The sequence below is a fragment of the Sparus aurata genome, chromosome 8 (assembly GCF_900880675.1).
Source record: "Sparus aurata chromosome 8, fSpaAur1.1, whole genome shotgun sequence".
Classification (NCBI taxonomy): domain Eukaryota; kingdom Metazoa; phylum Chordata; class Actinopteri; order Spariformes; family Sparidae; genus Sparus; species Sparus aurata.
Window position 1 is genome coordinate 486,794 of NC_044194.1, and position 16,059 is coordinate 502,852.

General features: G+C 47.2%; 1 protein-coding gene across 1 annotated transcript; it reads left to right on the plus strand.

Annotated features, from left to right (window-relative positions):
- Positions 1 to 1,180: 1,180 nt before the first annotated feature.
- Positions 1,181 to 15,543, plus strand: gpia (glucose-6-phosphate isomerase a). Its single transcript, XM_030425162.1, has 18 exons — positions 1,181 to 1,428; positions 3,478 to 3,568; positions 4,790 to 4,858; positions 5,565 to 5,684; positions 5,788 to 5,871; positions 6,231 to 6,377; positions 6,597 to 6,668; positions 6,844 to 6,888; positions 7,638 to 7,691; positions 9,476 to 9,536; positions 9,881 to 9,924; positions 10,276 to 10,428; positions 11,785 to 11,914; positions 12,094 to 12,170; positions 12,525 to 12,653; positions 12,855 to 12,930; positions 14,911 to 14,977; positions 15,164 to 15,543. Exons 1-18 carry the CDS (start codon positions 1,310 to 1,312, stop codon positions 15,285 to 15,287), a joined length of 1,662 nt encoding a protein of 553 aa, XP_030281022.1. The 5' UTR covers positions 1,181 to 1,309; the 3' UTR covers positions 15,288 to 15,543.
- The last annotated feature ends 516 nt before the right edge of the window (positions 15,544 to 16,059 follow it).

Genomic DNA, 16,059 nt, shown 5'->3' on the forward strand with positions numbered 1-16,059 from the left:
GAACCAGACTAGTTGTTTCAGTCTTTATGCTAAGCTAAGCTAACTATAGGTTCATATCTTGTGTACAGACATGAGATGGATCAGTGTGAACATGATCTCAGAGAAGCTGAACGTTTAAAGTGTCTTCAGATGAAACGTGATGTGACATTAATATGATAAATGTGTCTGCTTGTTGGGTTTAGGGCCCATTTCTGGTTCCTCTGAGGGGAGGTGAGGGGTGTATGGGCCTGGATATTTAAAGGAAGCCCTTCAGTTCTTCTTCACATCAGGGTTTGACCACAACACTACACGATGCTCGTGTTTGTCAGTCAGCAGAGGTGGAGACATGTTGATAAAGGTTGATGATGCAATAACCGAAGCCAGTGTTGGTTTGAGCATCAGGAGGCGGGCGGCACCACCTCTGGCGGGCGGCACCACCTCTGGCTTCCTTTAACACTCTGGAGTCACAGCCACATGTTTGTCTTTAACCCAGCATGGCGTCCTCCTCCGGGCCTCAGTGGACTGGGCTTTTTATTAAGAGCTAATAATAAAGCGTTGTTCATTAATCTGTCGGCCTCCGTCTCCTCTGTCTTCTTCACTTCCTACAGCTGCTTCTGAGTCTCCGGTCCAGTCCAAACATTTCATAACACAACATGTGACCAGAACCTGAAATATGGACCTTTACCATCAGTGAATGCAACAGCTGTTCTCAGAGGAAAATACTGTGCTTAAAGACAGCGAGGTGGCAGGGTCCGCCACATAAAACACAGTTAGACAGAACAAACTGTGTTTGATTAAAAACCAACCGTCTGTACATTCAGAGTGATGCTGACGTCACGGACATCATTTCATCAACCCTCCAGCTAGCATTAGCACTTAGCAGCTACACTGCTGATATGCTGTTATTGATGCACCTTTACCTGATGATGTAATATGTCTCATATAGACCCATTCAAGCAGGATCACGTCCACTTTACGTAATGCTCCTGCAGTCTGTATTGGCACCATCAGGCCTCCGTACTACTATCATACGCGTTATCATTTCCATGTTACATAATTAAGCCGCGGGTCTGTATTGTTGGCGCCTCTCGGCCTCCATACTGTCATTAGATATGACTGGTCTGTACAGTGGGCGGGGCCTACCCAGGGGGCGGGGCGTCCACAGCCATTGGTCCAGCCGGTGTCACCACCTCTGGGCGGTGCAGCAGCTCCATCCTCTTCATCTGCTCCTGAACGCCACACGGAGACCAGTGCACCGCTGCCGAGGTTCGAGTCAGTCAGTCAGCAGTCAGTCAGTCAGCAGTCAGTCAGTCAGCAGTCAGTCAGCAACATGGCGCTCACCAACGATCCCAACTACAAGAAGCTGGAGCAGTGGTACAAGGCGAACGCCGGCAGCCTGAACATGAGGGACATGTTCGAGGAGGACAAGGACAGATTCAACAAATTCAGGTTGGAGGAGACACGCGAGGGTGGACGTGATGGTGGTGATGGAGGTGATGGTGGCGGGGAGGAAGGAGGGAGGTGGGCGTGATGCCGACGGTCCAGTCCGCAGACATCACACTTACTGACAGATTAAAGTGAACCCAGAGTTCTGCACATGATGTCCGGGTTTATTGACCAGCGGCTCTGATCGATAATCTTCCTGTTGTCGTCACAAGGTCATCGATTCATAACTCGTCGTCTCTGCTTGTATTACCTGACCGAACACGTCACCAGTGTTCTGGTTCCGACCTGCTCTCACAGGTTCGGTACATCTTCCGCTTGTTCGTCTTAAATGGTTAGAAGGAGCGTGATGAGGCCTCCGGTACCGCCCTGCTAATGTTAGCCAGCATGCTAATGTCACTGCGCCCATTATCGGACAGGTTTCCGTGCAGCAGGTTTTTCTGCTGAGAGGTTTTAAATGTTAATTAACGACTTTAACATAAACTTCTGTGTGACGCACCTGTCCGCGGCTAATGCTAACGCTAGCTAACACATTATGTTAGTTCGTAAAGTCGGTATTTGGACAAAGAGATTAAATAAACTGTTAAAATGACGATTTAAAGTTAAAGACAGTTAAATGTTTAATCTCCTCACAGTCTGCTGTCAGTTTACAGGCTGACATGCTGAATATTTAAAGATTAATAATGTTTGATATCTATTTAGCACGGCAGCTAATCGTATGTTCAGAGCAGCTAGCTAAAGCTAACAGACCTGTTGAAGATGAACCTGTTAGCACTGTGTTATCTGACTGTCCGATAATGGACGCTGCCTGTTATCGGTGCTTCTTTTTAAATCAAACATTTTAATTTCAACCTGAGTGTGTGTGTGTGTGTGTGTGTGTGTGTGTTTGTTTGTGATAATGAGGAGCCTGTTGTAGGCTGCATGTGTACGTGCTCTGACACTCCTCCTGCTCCTCCTGCTGCACCTCCTTTTCCTCCTCCTGCTCCTCCTCCTCCTGCTGCTCCTCCTCCTGCTCCTGCTGCACCTCCTTTTCCTCCTCCTGCTGCTCCTCCTGCTGCTCCTCCTCCTCCTGCACCTCCTCCTCCTCCTCCTGCTGCACCTCCTTTTCCTCCTCCTGCTGCACCTCCTTTTCCTCCTCCTCCTTTTCCTCCTGCTGTCAGACAGGAACAACTATAAAGTAAAATACTGATAAGGACAATAATCTCAGGCTCCATGAAGAAGCTGCATGTTGTAATTATCATCAGGTTACGTGTGTGTGTGTGTGTGTGTGTGTGTGTTTGTTATAATGTGACGTCTCATTTTGTCGGACCAACAATCAGACGGAGACATTAAATGGACTTTAACATTCGAACAAACGGATGAATTTTTAATAAAGCTACTTAAATGATCCATTAACTGTAGAGATAATGAATGACTGTCCGCTCTGATCAGTGAGGCGATCTGTGATGATGACGATCAGAATCACATTTATTACAAGGACGGATCCTGATAATTACCAATTAAATGTTGATTGACTGGTGATGATAATCTGGTGCAGAGGATCCAGTTTCTCTCCTTCAGTAGAAACCAGAAGAACAGGCCGGAGCTGACCGACCAGCACACCGTGTGTCTGTGTGACAGAACAGGTTCTGGAGGCGTTAATTAACATCAGGAGGCCCAGAGGAGTCGATGTCCAGTGACAAATGAAACCAGTTCAATCTGTTGATGAACTTCCTGTTGGATGAGGTTCAGGTGTGACGACAGCAGGAAGCTGTTTCACACACGAGTGTTTCTGTTCCTCATTAATCTGTCAACTGATTTCTTTATTGATTAGTTTGGTCTGTAACATGTTGAATAATGTCGAACAGGGTTTCGTCCTCAGAGATCCTCAGTTTACTGTCTGAGGAGGAAAATATTCACATTAACTGGCTGACAGCAGAGAGCTCCAATAGGTTAATTAATTATCAGAGTGTTTGGTGATTGATCAGACCGTTGAGACAGGATCAATGAATGTTTGCAGCCGTAGACTTTCAGCACACGTCTTCTGATGAAACGTCTCTGTGTCTCTGACGGCAGCACGACTCTGCAGACAGACGATGGAGACATCCTGCTCGACTTCTCCAAGAATCTCATCAACCAGGAAGTGCTGACCATGCTGCTGGCTATGGTAACACACACACACACACACACACACACACACACACACTCCTGCAGCTGAAGCTGTCTCCTCTAATCAACATTAAGCCTCTCTGCTCAAACTAACGCAGCCTGAGCTTCTCTTAATTCCGTCTGATCGTCGTCCAGATGTCAATCAGCTGTGACACGTTGTAAACACACTGCTGATCGACTGATCGATCAGAGGAACCATACAGGTCGCCTTCACACCTGTAAGAAGAAAACAGCAGCTGTTCGTGAACCAGTAACACAGCATCACCAGACTCCATTAACAAATGTGGTGATTTTAAGAGTTGTTGAGTTAAAACAGACTTTCTAACATTATGAAACTGTGTGTGTGACAGATTGTAAGTCATTGTGTCCTTGTTGTAAATTCAGCATTAAATCTTTCAGCTGAAGTTGTTTGTCTCCTTGTAAAAAGTGTCAGTTTGTGGCAGCATGTCTGTACCAGCCTGTCTGCTTCTGTGTCTAAAGTGCTAAAGTCTTACCTGCCAACATTGATCAGCTGTTTGAACACACTGTTTACACTGATGTCACCATTTACACTCCATTTATGAAAGAAGAAACATGTTATTGATCTAAACATGTCACATGTTACAAAGACACTAAACAGTAACAATATAGGCTACTTCTTTGTCCCCGTGGAGAAAGTCCCCAGACTCCCTTAACAAATGTGTCAGTTTAGTGAGTTGTTGAGTTGGAGACACTTTATAAACTCTGTGAAACTCTGTCTCTGACTCATTCTGCATTATTTGGACCTTCTTGTTCATTCAGCAAATGTTCTACATGACAAAATGAACCAGGTATGAAACTATTGAACTAGAGCTGGCATCATGTCTGTAAATGAAGACATTGTTTCTTTTGTTGTCAGGATGTTGAAACGCCTCCCTGTTGCCTCACTGCCCACTTCTCCTTCAGCTGCTGCATGCTGGGAAATACTCTGATTATTTCTTTGGAAATTCACTCCAACAAAGTCAAACAGTTCCTGACCGGTCACTGATAAAACGAGTCCTGATGCTCAGACACAATGAAGCAGGAAGATTTCAACACTTTATTTTGAAAGAGAAAACTCATATCTGACTCACAATCACACGACTGAGTGCTGCTATTGTTCAACAGCGTTGTGTTAACGTCTGCGGGAATGTGGTAACACAACACTTCCTCATCACCTGTGTGTGTGTGTGTGTGTGTGTGTGTGTGTGTGTGTCCACAGGCCAAGTCGCGGGGTGTGGAGGAGGCCAGAGAGAAGATGTTCTCTGGAGAGAAGATCAACTTCACTGAGGTACTGAGACACATTCAACTTGTTAACACGGCACCAGGCCGACAGGTCCGGTCCACTCTGTGGAGTCATCAGCAGGTCACCGGTGGTCCAGTTTGCCTCCAGTCCTGTTGTGTAACAGTGACTTCGTTGGTTGTGTGATTCTGCAGACGGTGCTGTTCTGGACTCTCTCTGAGCGTCTCAGCTCGTGCACATGGTTCTGTAATTGGTTTGGTGACCGCGAGTCGTTCACGGCGGTTCTGTTCTGTCCGAGGCCTTCAGTCATGATGAGGTTTAAGCTTGGCAGAGACTCATGTTCATGTCCGGGGTTCTGCTGCAGCTGTTCAACACATCATAATCTGATCAGCTGCCCATACTTCTGATTGATTGATTGATGAATGTGAACATTAAAGATGAACAGTTGAGTCACAGTGAGACCAGATCACTTCTGTTGAGCGAACAGACGGAGACGTTCATGTTCAGACGTTCACATCAGCCTCTGCTGCGCTCTGTTTACTGATCATTAGCTATGTTGATGCTAACATAGCTAAGCTAAGATGAACATGTTGAACCTGCTAAACATTAGCATGTTAGCATGTTTTATTAACACTGAGCTCAAAGTTTAACCTCAAAGAGTTGCTGAGTCAACCTGATCATATTATGAATTAAGACACTGTCAATTAATTAATTAATTTACTGTGTGTGTGTGTGTGTGTGTGTGTGTGTGCAGGGTCGAGCCGTGCTCCACGTCGCTCTGCGTAATCGCTCCAACACGCCAATCAGTGTGGACGGTAAAGACGTGATGCCGGAGGTGAACCGTGTGCTGGACAAGATGAAGGCCTTCTGTCACGTACGTACTCTGTGTGTGTGTGTGTGTGTGTGTGCGCGTGTGTGTGTGTGCGCGTGTGTGTGTGTGGTAAAGGTCGTGACCTTCTGCCTTCTCCTGTTTGCAGAGAGTTCGCAGCGGCGAGTGGAAAGGCTTCAGTGGGAAAAGCATCAGTGACGTGGTGAACATTGGCATCGGGGGCTCCGACCTGGTGAGTGACACCTGAGGAGTGTACTGTCACATTGTGATGTCATCACTCCTGCACTGGAAAGCTCTTCTGATTGGCTGCGGCTCATAATGTTACTGGAAAAATCAAATACTGTTCCTTAAATGTTGGCGCTGGTGTTTCCTCTTCTTGGACCAGACGCTCAGCGGTGTGTTGCTGCCCTCTGCTGTCTGTTGTTAATACTCCTTTATAAAGTCCATCGATATTAAGTATTAAGAGTAAAACTAGTTTCTCAGCTCTTCTAAAGCTCCCACAACTGTAATGAAGCTAACTATCACTCATGGTGCGTTCAGGGACCTGTTGGTAACTGTGATGAAGCTAACTATAACTCGTGTTGCGTTCAGGGACCTCTGATGGTGACGGAGGCTCTGAAGCCGTACTCAGCCGGTGGACCTAAAGTTTGGTTTGTGTCCAACATCGACGGGACTCACATGGCCAAGACTCTGGCTCAGCTCAACCCAGAGACCACGCTCTTCATCATCGCCTCCAAGGTGCACGCACACACACACACACACACACACACACACACACACACACACACACACACACACACACACACACACACACGTCGAGACAAGTCACTAACCTTCCTGTCGACACAGACTCTGGCAGCGGTGTTTCAGTGAGCTGAAGCGTTTGCGTGTTGACGCTCAGACGGCTTCCTGTGTCATTTCTCTGCTCTCACTCTGCTCTGTCTCAACTTTCTCCAGACCTTCACCACCCAGGAGACCATCACTAACGCAGAGTCTGCCAGGGACTGGCTCCTGCAGACAGCCAATGACGTGAGTCCGTTTGTTCCCCGACAGCTGATTGGATGCTGTGATCTGCCGGCAGCCACTGATGGAAACGGATCACATTAGAGATGAACTGATCCTGATCAGATGTCATCTGAATATATTTATTTACACTCTCACTGTATAAACATTATGATAAACTGTCTTCTCTTCTCTTCCACAGAAATCTGCTGTCGCCAAACACTTTGTGGCTCTGTCCACCAACGCAGTGAGTGTCCGTTATGTCTCCTGACTGATTCCATCTACACAATTAGTTATTATCATTATAGTTATTATTATTATTATTATTATTATTATTATTGTTATTGTTAACGTTGAGGACAGCTGACAGGAAGCAGCTAAAAACTGAAATATGTCAAGTTACATGAGTAACATTTGCTCCTTCCTCCTCCTCCTCCTGCTCCTCCTCTTCCTGCTCCTCCTCTTCCTCCTGCTCCTCCTCCTGCTCCTTCTCCTCCTCCTGCTCCTCCTCCTCCTGCTCTCCTCCTCCTCCTCCTGCTCCTCCTCCTGCTCCTCCTCCTCCTCCTCCTGCTCCTCCTCCTCCTGCTCTCCTCCTCCTGCTCTCCTCCTCCTCCTCCTGCTCCTCCTCCTCCTGCTCTCCTCCTCCTCCTCCTGCTCCTCCTCCTGCTCCTCCTCCTCCTGCTCTCCTCCTCCTCCTCCTGCTCCTCCTCCTGCTCCTTCTCCTGCTCCTCCTCCTCCTCCTCCTGCTCTCCTCCTGCTCCTTCTCCTCCTCCTGCTCCTCCTCCTCCTCCTGCTCTCCTCCTGCTCCTTCTCCTCCTCCTGCTCCTCCTCTTCCTCCTGCTCCTCCTCCTGCTCCTTCTCCTCCTCCTCCTCCTCCTGCTCTCCTCCTGCTCCTTCTCCTCCTCCTCCTCCTCCTCCTGCTCCTCCTCCTCCTCCTGCTCTCCTCCTGCTCCTTCTCCTCCTCCTGCTCCTCCTCCTCCTGCTGCTCTTCTCCAGGTCAAAGTGAAAGATTTTGGCATCGACACTGAGAACATGTTTGAGTTCTGGGATGTAAGTTTGTCTTGTTGTTGATGATCAGACTGATGTGATGAGAATATAATAACACAACTAACTTTATAATGTTGAACAAAACCAGCCTGCAACTGACACCTGAACTGACACCAGAACTAACACCTGAACTGACACCAGAGCTGACACCAGAGCTGACGCCAGAGCTGACATCAGAGCTAACACCAGAGCTGACGCCAGAGCTGACGCCAGAGCTGACGCCAGAACTGACGCCAGAGCTGACGCCAGAGCTGACATCAGAGCTGGCGCCAGAACTGACACCAGAGCTGGCGTCAGTTCTGACGCCAGAGCTGACGCCAGAGCTGACGCCAGAACTGACGCCAGAACTGACACCAGAACTGACACCAGAACTAACACCAGAACTGACACCAGAACTAACACCAGAACTAACACCAGAGCTGACGCCAGAGCTGACGCCAGAGCTGACGCCAGAGCTGACGCCAGAGCTGACATCAGAGCTGACATCAGAGCTGGCGCCAGAGCTGACATCAGAGCTGGCGCCAGAACTGACACCAGAGCTGGCGTCAGTTCTGACGCCAGAGCTGACGCCAGAGCTGACGCCAGAGCTGACACCAGAACTGACGCCAGAACTGACACCAGAACTGACACCAGAACTAACACCAGAACTGACACCAGAACTGACACCAGAGCTGACACCAGAGCTGACACCAGAGCTGACGCCAGAGCTGACGCCAGAACTGACGCCAGAACTGACACCAGAACTGACACCAGAGCTGACACCAGAGCTGGCGCCAGAACTGACACCAGAGCTGACACCAGAACTGACGCCAAGGCTGACGCCAGAACTGACACCAGAACTGACACCAGAACTGACACCAAGGCTGACGCCAGCTCTGACGCCAGAACTGACGCCAGAACTGACGCCAGAACTAACACCAGAGCTGACACCAGAGCTGACGCCAGAGCTGACGCCAGAACTGACGCCAGAACTGACGCCAGAACTGACACCAGAACTGACACCAGAACTGACGCCAGAGCTGACACCAGAACTGACGCCAGAACTGACACCAGAACTGACGCCAGAACTGACACCAGAGCTGACACCAGAACTGACGCCAAGGCTGACGCCAGAACTGACACCAGAACTGACACCAGAACTGACACCAGAGCTGACGCCAGAGCTGGCGCCAGAACTGACACCAGAGCTGACACCAGAACTGACACCAAGGCTGACGCCAGAGCTGACACCAGAGCTGACGCCAGAACTGACACCAGAGCTGACACCAGAGCTGGCGCCAGAACTGACACCAGAGCTGACACCAGAACTGACACCAAGGCTGACGCCAGAGCTGACACCAGAGCTGACGCCAGAACTGACACCAGAACTGACACCAGAACTAACACCAGAGCTGACACCAGAGCTGACGCCAGAGCTGACGCCAGAACTGACACCAGAACTGACGCCAGAGCTGACACCAGAACTGACGCCAGAGCTGACACCAGAACTGACGCCAGAGCTGACACCAGAACTGACGCCAGAGCTGACGCCAGAACTGACACCAGAGCTGACGCCAGAACTGACACCAGAGCTGACACCAGAGCTGGCGCCAGAACTGACGCCAGAGCTGACACCAGAGCTGGCGCCAGAACTGACACCAGAGCTGGCGTCAGTTCTGACGCCAGAACTGACGCCAGCTGACGGACTGACTCCTGGTCTGGACTGACTCCTGCTGGGTTCTGCAGTGATGCTCTGCCTGTGCTCTGATTGGCTCTGACCGTGTGATGTCATGTTTGCTCCTCCTCAGTGGGTTGGAGGTCGTTACTCTCTGTGGTCGGCCATCGGTCTGTCCATCGCTCTGCACGTAGGTACGTCTGCTCTGACCTCCAGCTGGGTATTGATTAGTGATCACATTGATTTGATGTTATGGAGTCAGAGGTGGATCACAAACCGGACCTTCTTCAGATTTGTACCAAAACATGAGCGGCTAACAGCTAGTAGTTAGCAGTTAGCTGTCAGCTAATGATGAGTGGAGACAGACGGGATCAACCTGAGGATGATCACAGAAGCAGCGCAGCTTACCTTCATTCATAAAAACACATGAAAGCTGATAGTTCTGAATGAGCTGAGTCAGTTTGTGTTATTGTTCATAAACGCATTTATGTATTACACTTATTGTTTCTGTGTGTGTGTGTGTGTGTGTGTGTTTCAGGCTTTGAGAACTTCGAGCAGCTTCTCTCAGGCGCTCACTGGATGGTATGATTTATTGTGACATGTTTTCAGCTTCATGTTTATTAAACTCTTCTATATTAATGAGTTCATAATATTTGATTATTTATTTAAAGTTGAATAGATTTTATTAAACAGAACCGGAGGAGCTGACACCCTGCAGCTGATCCAGGCCGTGTTAATGTGGTTAACTGGATCTTAAACAGCTGTGATGTCGTTAAATAATGCAGGTGGTTTGGTCTCCACTGTTTGTGCTTCACTCTGTTAAACTGAATTATGAACCTGCAGAAACTGTAAAATAAGAGCATAAATAGAACAACAGTTGTATAAAGGCTGAGACGTGGAGCGGCGACTCTTCACCTCCTCTCTTCTCTGCAGGACAACCATTTCCGCAGCACCCCTCTGGATCAGAACGTCCCCGTCCTGCTGGCCGTTCTGGGCGTCTGGTACATCAACTTCTTCCAGGCGGAGACTCACGCCATGCTGCCCTACGACCAGTACATGCACCGCTTCGCTGCATACTTCCAACAGGTCAGTGTGACGGGCAGAGACCATCTGTTCAGAGCAACAGACGCTGCTGCAGGATGACGTCAGCACACAATCCACTGACACCACGGGCAACTCGTTAGTTAACGTTGGTTTAAAGCGAAACTCTCACCAAAAAGCAACCAAGGCTTTATTTGGGATTGAATATGAGTCAAATCTTTGTGTGAAAGCATAAATAGGACGAAAGAGGCACGTTAATTTTGAACGGGAGTGCATGGGGCAGGACATGCTAGCATCAAAATCGCTATTTTCAGAACACTAAGAAGACTCGACACAACATGAAACTTTGCTGGTAGCATCACCAGGGTCTCTACACATGAACACGAGCATTGAGAACATTGTTTGTGTACACAGAGTTTATGAAAAAGAAGGTTTTTGAACTACTCACGTTAGCTGCTGCAGCTCCTGCGCGTCGCCGTCATGGCAGACAAAAAGTGTCAATCCCCGAACTCACAGTTCAGGACTCTGTGACGCCGTCACATGACAGGAAGTGTCTGATAACCACACTCATCATCGGTCTCTTCTCGTCTGTCACAGATGAGGTGTTTTCTGTCTCTGTGGCTGTTTTCACTGAGATCACATCACTACAAAGATCTTTCTTCATCTTAAGGAGCATTTTGAATCTCCACCAGGCGTTGGAGCTGCAGCCACCAGCTGGTCCAGTAATGGATTACTCTCTGTGAACCGCTGTTTGTCTGGACGGGTCGTCGTGCTCACAAGTCTTTGAGCAACACATCCAGTTACTTCAATATCACGTGTGAACCATCAACTCTTCACACAATCATTTTTGCCAAAAAAATCAAATACTGTCTCATCATCATATTTGTGGCCTGTTTTTCACCTGGCACAGCGAGCAGCTCGTGTTCACCTGGAGCCAAACTAATCCTCCATCTATGGCACCGATGGTACCATGTAAATTCTGACAGATCAGCTGATACACGTGTATACTGCAGCGATCCTCAGAGAGGTCCTCAAACGCACCATATTTTACACTTTAACAAACTTTACTGACTAAAATAAAACGGTTAACTTCCCTGAATCCCCCCAACACGAGGCCGGTCCTCAGCTGGGACCCGGGTCGGTTCTGACCGCTCTTCATCTGTCCTGTCAAAGGAAGCTACCAAAACATTTTTAAAAGGTGGTTGTGATTAAATTGTTATTGATCGGCGTTCAGCTGATGGATAATTACATTTGAAAGTTTTGCAGGTTTCAAAAATTTCTCATGTTCACATTTTAGAAGATAAAACTGTATTCAGTTAAATAAAACTCAGCATCTGTGACATCACTGTGACATCACTGTGACATCACTGTGACCATGTGATCTGTCTGTGTGGTCGTCAGGGCGACATGGAGTCTAACGGGAAGTACATCACCAAAGATGGCACTCGTGTCAACTACCACACTGGACCAATCGTGTGGGGCGAGCCCGGGACCAACGGACAGCACGCCTTCTACCAGCTGATCCACCAAGGTGACATCATCAGCATCAGCATCACTGTCTGCCACTCAACATCTGTCCCTCATTAAAGTTTGTCCTGTAGAGAGCAACATGAGGACCGGACGCCGCGGCTCTGAAGCTCCGTGTCATCAGTGATAATCGATCAGTGATCAGTGATCAGTGAGAGCTAACTGTTGGTTCTTTCTCTTCAGGGACGCGTATGATTCCTGCTGACTTCCTCATTCCTGCTCAGTCTCAGCATCCAATCAGAGACAACCTCCATCACAAGGTAACGCCCACTGTGCTGCTGTTTTCAACAGATCATGACCTCATTTTCTAGCGAGCTAAAGTCAGTGAAGGTTCTGTTGGAGCGTTGCTGTGCTGCCGTGTTGAACAGCGGGTCCAGTTCTCAGCTCGCCTCCATCACATCACTCTCCTGGTGTCAGTCAGCTGCTCCGTCTCTGTAAAAGAGGCTTAAACCTCCTCAGCTGTACGTTTTAAATGAATACCAGATCTGCTGTTGTAAAATCACTCTCTGTAAGAGGTTAATGTAGAGGACAGTGGTCTGTTGTCAGATCTGTTCCTGTGTAGGATTTATAAAACACATCTATATGAAGGTGTTGGCTCGCTCGCTGTGTTCCAGATCCTGGTGGCGAACTTCTTGGCTCAGACAGAAGCTCTGATGAAAGGAAAGACTGCAGCCGAGGCCCGTAAAGAGCTGGAGGCCGGAGGGCTGACGGGAGGCGCTGTGGAGAAGCTGCTGCCTCACAAAGTAAGTCGCTCACATCACACTGCAGTTTGTCTTTAACCTGTGGACACGGACGTCTCTTCTGTTGACGACTCGTCAGGTGAATAAAACCTGTGAGAAGATTCTGACGTGTGTGTCCACAGGGAGGAGGTCAAGCACTCGCTGGTGTTACTGGTTCAGGTCTCAGTGCAGTTTCATCCTGATTTCTTCTGTTTCCATTTAAAGGTTTTTGAGGGAAACAAGCCGAGTAACTCCATCGTCTTCAAGAAGCTCAGCCCGTTTGTACTGGGAGCACTGGTCGGTGAGTACCAACCAGTAACTGTTCATCTTTAATAACAAGATATTTAATTCATTTTAAACTCATTAATATTTAAATATGTTATTCAATGGTTCTCTGTAAACAAAAGAGAAAATGTAAGAAGACTGTCTGAATAGAGACGGTCAGTCTGTTCAGACGCCTGTAACGACGTGAGACTAACGACCGCCGTCTGTAGGAAGGTAGAGTGACAGCAGGACATCAGCATTCACACACAGTCTTCAGGCTAAAAGTCGCTCCTAACAGGCGAGTTCAGGAGCTACTCCTAAAGATAATGGGCGTGTCAGTCGTAACTTTAGGACTCCTAATTTTTGAAAATAAGAGTTATTCACAAAACATTTTAATCCTAAAAGTAGCAGCTAAGTCTGGGAGACCTTAGAAGTAGTCCAGAGGACTCCTGACTCGCTAAGACCTGGTCACAGCAGAATGTTCTGGAGACGCTACATGACAGGGAATTATTAAAACGATGGCTGATGGACCGTGAAGGGACTGAAGTTGTGGTTGAGTTGGTGAGAGACACAATAACGTCCCCAACCAACTGAAACAATCCAATAACACCAGAGTTAAAATGTTTGGCAACACTCCGGTGTTTGACTACGGGGAAAATGCAGCTCTGTGCACGGGACTAGTATTACCTGGAGACCTCAAGAGATTTAGAAATGATCCCACCACGTCTGTGTTTCGTGCTGCGCATTCACACAGGATAAGCAAAGTCTGTGTTTTAACTCTAATTTACTGACATTATCCCCCGGGTCGATCTCACCGGAGCCTTACTGGAGCAGCACAACGGTTAGATATGGATAGTTTTAATATAATAACTGGTGAGCCTGTTGAAAGATGGAAAAATGTTCCTTACCGCATGCTGCCATGCATGTAATCCATCTAATCATCTTTCCAGATTTCGCTCTTCTGATGAGCCTCCTGAATTTGCACCCAAAATGCTGTCAGAACTTTCATTTATAATTCCCCACGCAGCCTCCATAATTCTCCACCGGGAAAAAGGCAGAAAAAAGGTGGAAAACACAAAAAACCTTTAGAAAAACAAAAAACGACCCCAAATCACAGAGATGCCGATTCACACAGGACTGATATTATCACATGACCTCTGTGTTTGGTGAAATATGGGAGGAAATTTGTGGTGGAATTTTTACTTTACAAATTACGGACACGGCAGATTCACACGGGATTCAGATCACAGACGACCTCCGCAGTTATTACAGATTACTGGAGGTCCCAGGTTACACTAGTCCCGTGTGAATAGGGCTTTTGTCAATCAGAAAAAGTTTCATTCCATCAATACACAAATTGTCTTTGACGCATGTTACGATATACTGGACATTGTTGTGAAATGGCCCGGATCAACACACGATTCCTGAATTTTAATGGAGAGTGGTTTGACGCAGCTTTTATTGACAATTCACGTTTTTTATCGCAATCTTCTAATTTGTCATTTTTGTCCGAAGTGTTTTTGTTTTGGGGGGGGGGGGGGGGGGGGTTGTGTGTGTGTGTGTATGTGTGTGTGTGTGTGAACTTAATTCTCCTCATAAACACATTTCTTTATCCAATATCTTTTCATAGGCTTTGTCATGGGCTTGTAGGCAACTTCCTTATTTTCCCTTCATGCATTGCGTAGCCTAAATGACTTTTCAATGGGCTGCCCTGTCACTCAACAGCCAATCACCGTTGTCACCGCTTCTAAGTGCGTCCTTATAAAATGACGTCATCCATAGCAACAGAGAGTTACTTCTAGTTTAGGAGTTCACTGTGTTCATCAGTAAAAGTAGCTCTCAGCAGCTTTTAGGAAACGACTCCTACATAAAAGCTTTTAGTCTGATTTAGGAGTCCTCCTAACGTTAAGGTAAAGTCTTTGTGAATACGGGCCCTGATGTACAGCAGCGATGATCAGGACGTAACCTCATCTTTAATCCAAAACTCTAATAAATGATGTGATTTCTTGTCTTTCAGCCATGTATGAGCACAAGATCTTTGTGCAGGGCGTCATGTGGGACATCAACAGCTACGACCAGTGGGGGTGAGTGTCTCCTTCCTCTTAAAGGAACAGTTCAGTCCTCATCTCCTCCTGCTGAGACAAAGTCAGGTGACACCTGAGCCCGGGGAGAGGAGACGACCACTGAAGGACCTGTTCCTTTAACTCAGGACGTGTCAGGTGCCGATTACCGCCATCATTAAATAACAACTTCCTGTTCTCTGCTCGCAGCGTTGAACTGGGGAAGCAGCTGGCGAAGAAGATCGAACCGGAGCTGAAGGACGACTCTGCCGTCACCTCCCACGACTCGTCCACCAACGGACTGATTAGCTTCCTGAAGAAGAACTTCGCCTGAATCCTCCTCCTCTACTGGACCCTCCTCCTCTACTGGACCCTCCTCCTCTACGGGACCCTCCCACCACGTAGTCCTCTCTCATTGGCTGAAACTCTGTGTCGGTGTGACCCGCGAGAATGAGCACTTTATGTTTGTTGTCACAAGTAGACATGTTTGATGAAAAGGGAAATGTACCCGGAGGACGAAGACAAATGTGCAGATGTTACTGTAGGTGACAGTGCTGACTTTCAAAATAAAAGTCCTGTTTGTCACTGAATCATGGTGTCTTATTTTGTTGATCACAAAGGAAACATTGAGTTAACATCACTCATTAATCACTCATTAATCACTCATTAATCACTCATTAATCACTCATTAATCACTCATTAATCACTCATTAATCACTCTGTCTGTTTAAAGTTCCTCCAACAAACACAGGACGACTTATAGATTATAATTAAGTTATTGTTAAGATGCAGATCTGCAATTAGTCAATGAAACATTGTGTTTTTATTATTATCATTATTATTATTATTTTAAGGGACCAAAAATATCACAAAACAAACATTCAGAAGTGTCACAGGTGGAAATTATTATTTAAGTTTTTTTTAATTAAAAGATAATGAAAATGTTTCTGTATTATTTTGTTGATCAATTAATCGATTGATGAACAGGTTTGTAGAATGTAGAGGTGAATCATTCAGCTGATTGATCAATGATCTGATCAACAGAAGAGAACCGATCAGACTGTTTGATCCTGAATCTGTAAACATTTGAAGAAGTATTCACTTCC

Excerpts from the sequence above, each read along its gene's own strand:
- gpia (XM_030425162.1), top strand. The coding sequence starts at position 1,310 with ATGGCGCTCACCAACGATCCCAACTACAAGAAGCTGGAGCAGTGGTAC. Across the intron at positions 6,889-7,637 it reads TGGCTCTGTCCACCAACGCA|GTCAAAGTGAAAGATTTTGG; the intron begins GTGAGTGTCCGT and ends GCTCTTCTCCAG. Across the intron at positions 12,654-12,854 it reads AGAAGCTGCTGCCTCACAAA|GTTTTTGAGGGAAACAAGCC; the intron begins GTAAGTCGCTCA and ends TTCCATTTAAAG.